At 35.3% G+C, this 4,747-nt stretch overlaps 1 protein-coding gene across 1 annotated transcript; it reads left to right on the top strand.

Moving 5' to 3' along the window:
* Positions 1–726: 726 nt before the first annotated feature.
* LOC126195505 (zinc finger protein 595-like) lies at positions 727–2,265 on the top strand. The gene has a single exon (XM_049934133.1). It carries the CDS (start codon positions 727–729, stop codon positions 2,263–2,265), a length of 1,539 nt encoding a protein of 512 aa, XP_049790090.1.
* The last annotated feature ends 2,482 nt before the right edge of the window (positions 2,266–4,747 follow it).

Genomic DNA, 4,747 nt, shown 5'->3' with positions numbered 1-4,747 from the left:
TAAATTTATCTGGTGTTAAACATGAATATCATTAAGTAATATTATGATAGTGAATTGTTAATGTAATATGTAGATCAGGTTTTTGATTTCCTTGTCTTTGTTAATGTATACCTTGGGCTGTTCCACATCTGCTTCGTGATGGGGTCAACAGAACATGATGAATGAACCAGTCAGTCAGAAGTCAATCATAACCACACACAATAAAATATAGTTAGTAATGCCAGGAAATTATCAAGCAAATGAAACATGTCTCTAATAAGTCACTGATTGTATAAATTATCTGATTATCTACATTTTGTCAATTGTAAATTCCTATTGTTAGCAAAACCTGCAACAATGATCATTCTATCTTGATCATTGTTCTTACACTGTGTAGTTTATAAACCAAAATTTGGAAATTAACATTGTATCAATAACTTCTTCATTTATAATCCTTTAAACACTGATAGAGTACCATGTAGATGAGAATCACTGATAATATTTAATTTTAACACATCTATTGGAAAGAAACAATTTATTATGTCTAATTTTGTACTTTAAAATACAGTGTAATATCTTTATTTAATTCACATATCTGAAGATTTTCTTTTCTGATAAAATCTAAACCTGTGTCTGCTTTTTAAGACCTGAAGAAACTGTTGTGTGAGATATTTTGTGTAGCTGCTTCCATTAACGATAAACTTACAATCAGTCATTGCTTCTGTGACAATGATGTACCCTAGAAATATGTATAGAGAAAGCTTATCTTTTCTGTTGCAGGATCTTTCTCCCTTAGATGCGAGATATGGATCTCCTTGTGTGATAACAGGGTCACGGCAACTGGGATCTGATATTCAGATAAGTAACCACACCAGATCCTCTACACCCTTCCAGTTTCCATTTTCTCCATTTGCTGCTGGCTTTCCAAGTAGTTTTGGTGCTGGCTTCCCTGATATGGGCATGGATGCTTTAAGTCGGCAAAACTGCTCAATACTGAATCTCCTCCACCAACAGAGCTTGCTCGCTTCACCAGTATCGGAAGATGGTGGACGATCCCCATTTGGAACAGTTGGCTCTGGTATTTTCAGATGCTCAGTCTGTTTGGCTTCCTTCCCTTCATCTTGGCTCCTGGAACAACATTCTGATTTGCAGCACTCTGTACCATCTCAAGCTGAAGATACAGAAAGTGAAGAGAAACCTTTCAAATGTGATCAGTGTGGACAGAGCTACAGATATCGATCTGCTTATTTGAAGCATAGAGAACAAAACCACAGAGCTCGCTTACCAGCAGACAAGCTCTTCACTTGTGATGTCTGTGGAATGCAGTTTCGATACTTGAAGTCTTTCAAGAAACATCGTCTTAACCATGCTCTGGAAAAGTTACACTCTAAGTCTCCTTCAGAATTTGACATATTTACACGTACTATCAGAAATAATGGAATGCTTGGGGATCTTCTCGGAGAGAGAGCACTTCGAAATAGCAGTGTACCTGAATCTGCGACAGATTACAGTGGAAAGATATTTCCATTCATGCATAAAGGAAATGAATCAAACAGTGACAGTACTTTGAATACAACTGTGACATCGTCAGATAAGGATATGGAAAAATCTTCTGCAACACCTACTGCAAGTGCTCCAACTCCAGAAAGCAGCAGTGAACAAGTTTCAAGCTCAAATGAGGCTGTTGTTCGAAACATGTCTGAAGAAAAACCGGTCTTGAATCCCAGTTATGAGCGCATACCTAGTGGATCATTATCTAAACTGGGGGGTCAAAACTTGTACAGATTTCCCCTCAGTGATTATTATTATGGTGGTAGTGCCAGCACAACAGAAGGAAGCTCAGTAGAAGAAAAGAAAGTGTTTAAAACAGAAAAGACATCTGAGGCAGAACAAGATGAAACAATAGATTCTATGACATTTGCACTGTCTATGACATCCAGTGGAAGTAATACTTTCCGTTCAGCACACGAAGCTTCACTTATCAATTTACTTCGCATGGATGCTGCTGAAAGACAACGAGAACGTAGGTTTGCTTGCCCATTTTGTGGCAAGTGTGTGCGATCAAAGGAAAACCTGAAGTTGCATGTCCGGAAACATACTGGAGAGCGGCCATTTGTGTGTCTATTTTGTGGACGGGCATTTGGGGGAAAGAGTGATTTAACTCGTCATCTTCGCATACACACAGGTGAACGCCCCTACCATTGTGAAATGTGCGGAAAATGCTTTGCGAGAGCTGACTATTTATCTAAGCATCTGACCACACATATACATAACTCCCAGCGATGAATATATGTATTTCAAAGTGTTTTGTGCAGATTTTACAATATTTATTTATTTTAAGTACATATGTACTGGTTCTGTATGAAATGCATGCATTTCTTCATATAGTTTTTTCACTGTATTGTACTGTATTAATTTTCTCAGCATATTTCTGTTATTTTGATCTCTCTTGAATTTATTTTTATACTTCTTAATTCACAGTTAAATATGGGGAAAGTGTTAGAGATAAATAGCAAATTCGTAGAAGTGTGTTAAATAACATAAGCATAAAAAACTTCAACTGCCAAAATAATAATAATAATAATACATTTTAATTGTACAACTATCATAAATTGTGGGAATAATAAGTAACAAAATACTTTTCCAGAATGTGCCCAAATACTTTTCTGGGCTGATTATTTTGTTACTGCAGTAAGTATATCATTTCATGTTGGAAAATTTTGCCATTTTGTTGCAGTATACTGCAACAGCTGCCATTCTAGAAGCAATACTCAAGTGTTTTGATGTCATACATGTTACTGTGATGTAATTTTACCAATAATGTCAATGTAATTTTCTCTACAGAATGATTTTAACTCTAGCGTGTTTAATACAATGTAAAAAGATGTGTAGATTTATTGTTATATATACTCTTTTTGTCAGGAGGCTGTTAACCAAATCTATAAGATTAAATTCACTGAATGCTGCAATGAATTCTACTTAGTGGGTGTCATAGTGTTTATCTTGCAAACATTTAAATGGGTCCTTGTGGTGCAATACAGATGTTAACAATAACAATAGATGTTGTACATGAAACAGTATTACAGTTATCCATTCTTTAAATTAAAAAGAAAAAAGGTCTCTGCTTTATACTCTAGTGAAAATCCTCTTTGAGCACTAAGAGACATGAACATTTAAAAAAGGAGCAAAATTTATAACTTTTCAATTAAAAATATAGTTTCTTTAGGGAATAGAAGAAGAAATGAAGAATTGAATCCATTGTTAGTTCTGAATAATCTTGTGTACGTTGTGTCTCTTTTTTTAATCCAGTATCTGGAAATACTTTACTTGCTCCTGATCAGGAGTATGATGGAGAGAGAGAGAGGAAAAAATGGCAAGTGTACCTTTTTCTCAAAGGTCAGTCTTTATAGTCTCACCACTGAATACTTGATAAATGATAGGATGTGTTCATACAAAACGTGCATTGGAGAATAGGAAAAATGTAGTAATAAAAGTCAGTTTTTCTGTTGTAGCTGATGTTTTTATGATATATTTCTCATGTTCAAGTTATTTATTTAGCATATGCTGGAAAAAAATGTTATATGTATGCATAATTTCCATGTGTGCTATGGCAAGAAGATCAACAAATTTTTATTACTGGCTGACAGCTATTTTGTGCAATCCAGATTACACATTTAGGGCAATTTGAAGATTAATTAAACAGACATGAAAAATGATCATTTGCACATATGATTATTAGACTGATATCATTTTGTATTATTAATTCTGAATGACACCTTTCATCACACAGAAAAATTGTATTCTATCTTAAAAGCAGAACAGGATGCAAATATTTTGTTTATTTTCTCAGAGCAAGAGAAACTTTTTACATCTGTTAAAGTGTATTGTTCAGATAGCCAAATTTTTGTGTGGCCTAGTACTACAGTTAGGGCTGCAGTGGTTGAGTGGGTTGAGTGACTCTGGCCCTGGAGGTACTGAGATCAGTCCCAGATAGGGGTGGAGATTTTTAGTTTTTCCAGCCCCAGGTCCACTGAGCCTGGGTTTTTTCCTAGGCTTAGAGAGTGGCCAGGGCAGGGACTCGCCACCCGTCCCCATCCCAGTGCCTCAGCGGATAGAAAGGCTGTACTGCACCTGTAGTCAGGCCGAAAGTCCAGTCATGGGTCTGTGCCACAAACATTACTGTTACTTTACCTGATAGTACTTACATTTGGTTTGATACTGTTACAAGATTTGCCTTCTTGGTGACACATGACTTATCTGTATTGTTCAAAGGACCACTGTTATTGAAAAACACGGTTGGAAACAGCTGTAATGCAGCAATTTTACCTTTTTCAATTGTATATTTTGCAGCTGTCATTTACTGCTCAACATATGAACCTCACAATAGAATTCATTGTGAAATCTATGTACTTTAAAACTTTTTTCACTGATTCTGATATCTGTTATTAAGTAAGTGCAATGTATGTTACACATTCAATCTCTCAGTGGAAATAGATTTTAGTCATAAAAACTGCGGGTTGTGAATTGAAAGTTGCAGACTTGTGCAAGGATAAAAAGTAAGTTACACATATAATGTTTTAACTGATTCACACATATATCATATAATCTGTGTTTTATTCTTAAAAGCAATAAGATCAAGTTTAAACTTATTTGAAAAACAGAATGACCAACTTAAAGGCTGTGTTACTGTATTTGATGGGGAACATACATTTTATAAAACTAAAGCTGCCAAAATTTGTGCAGGTTAATTTGGTGCAAGTAGCAATAT

Source organism: Schistocerca nitens, chromosome 7, assembly GCF_023898315.1.
Source record: "Schistocerca nitens isolate TAMUIC-IGC-003100 chromosome 7, iqSchNite1.1, whole genome shotgun sequence".
Classification (NCBI taxonomy): domain Eukaryota; kingdom Metazoa; phylum Arthropoda; class Insecta; order Orthoptera; family Acrididae; genus Schistocerca; species Schistocerca nitens.
Note: the sequence above shows the minus strand (reverse complement) of the source record. Positions and strands in the feature narration are given on the sequence as shown.

What these genes read in the sequence shown, in the direction of transcription:
- LOC126195505 (XM_049934133.1), top strand. Translation starts at nt 727, where the DNA reads ATGTATAGAGAAAGCTTATCTTTTCTGTTGCAGGATCTTTCTCCCTTA.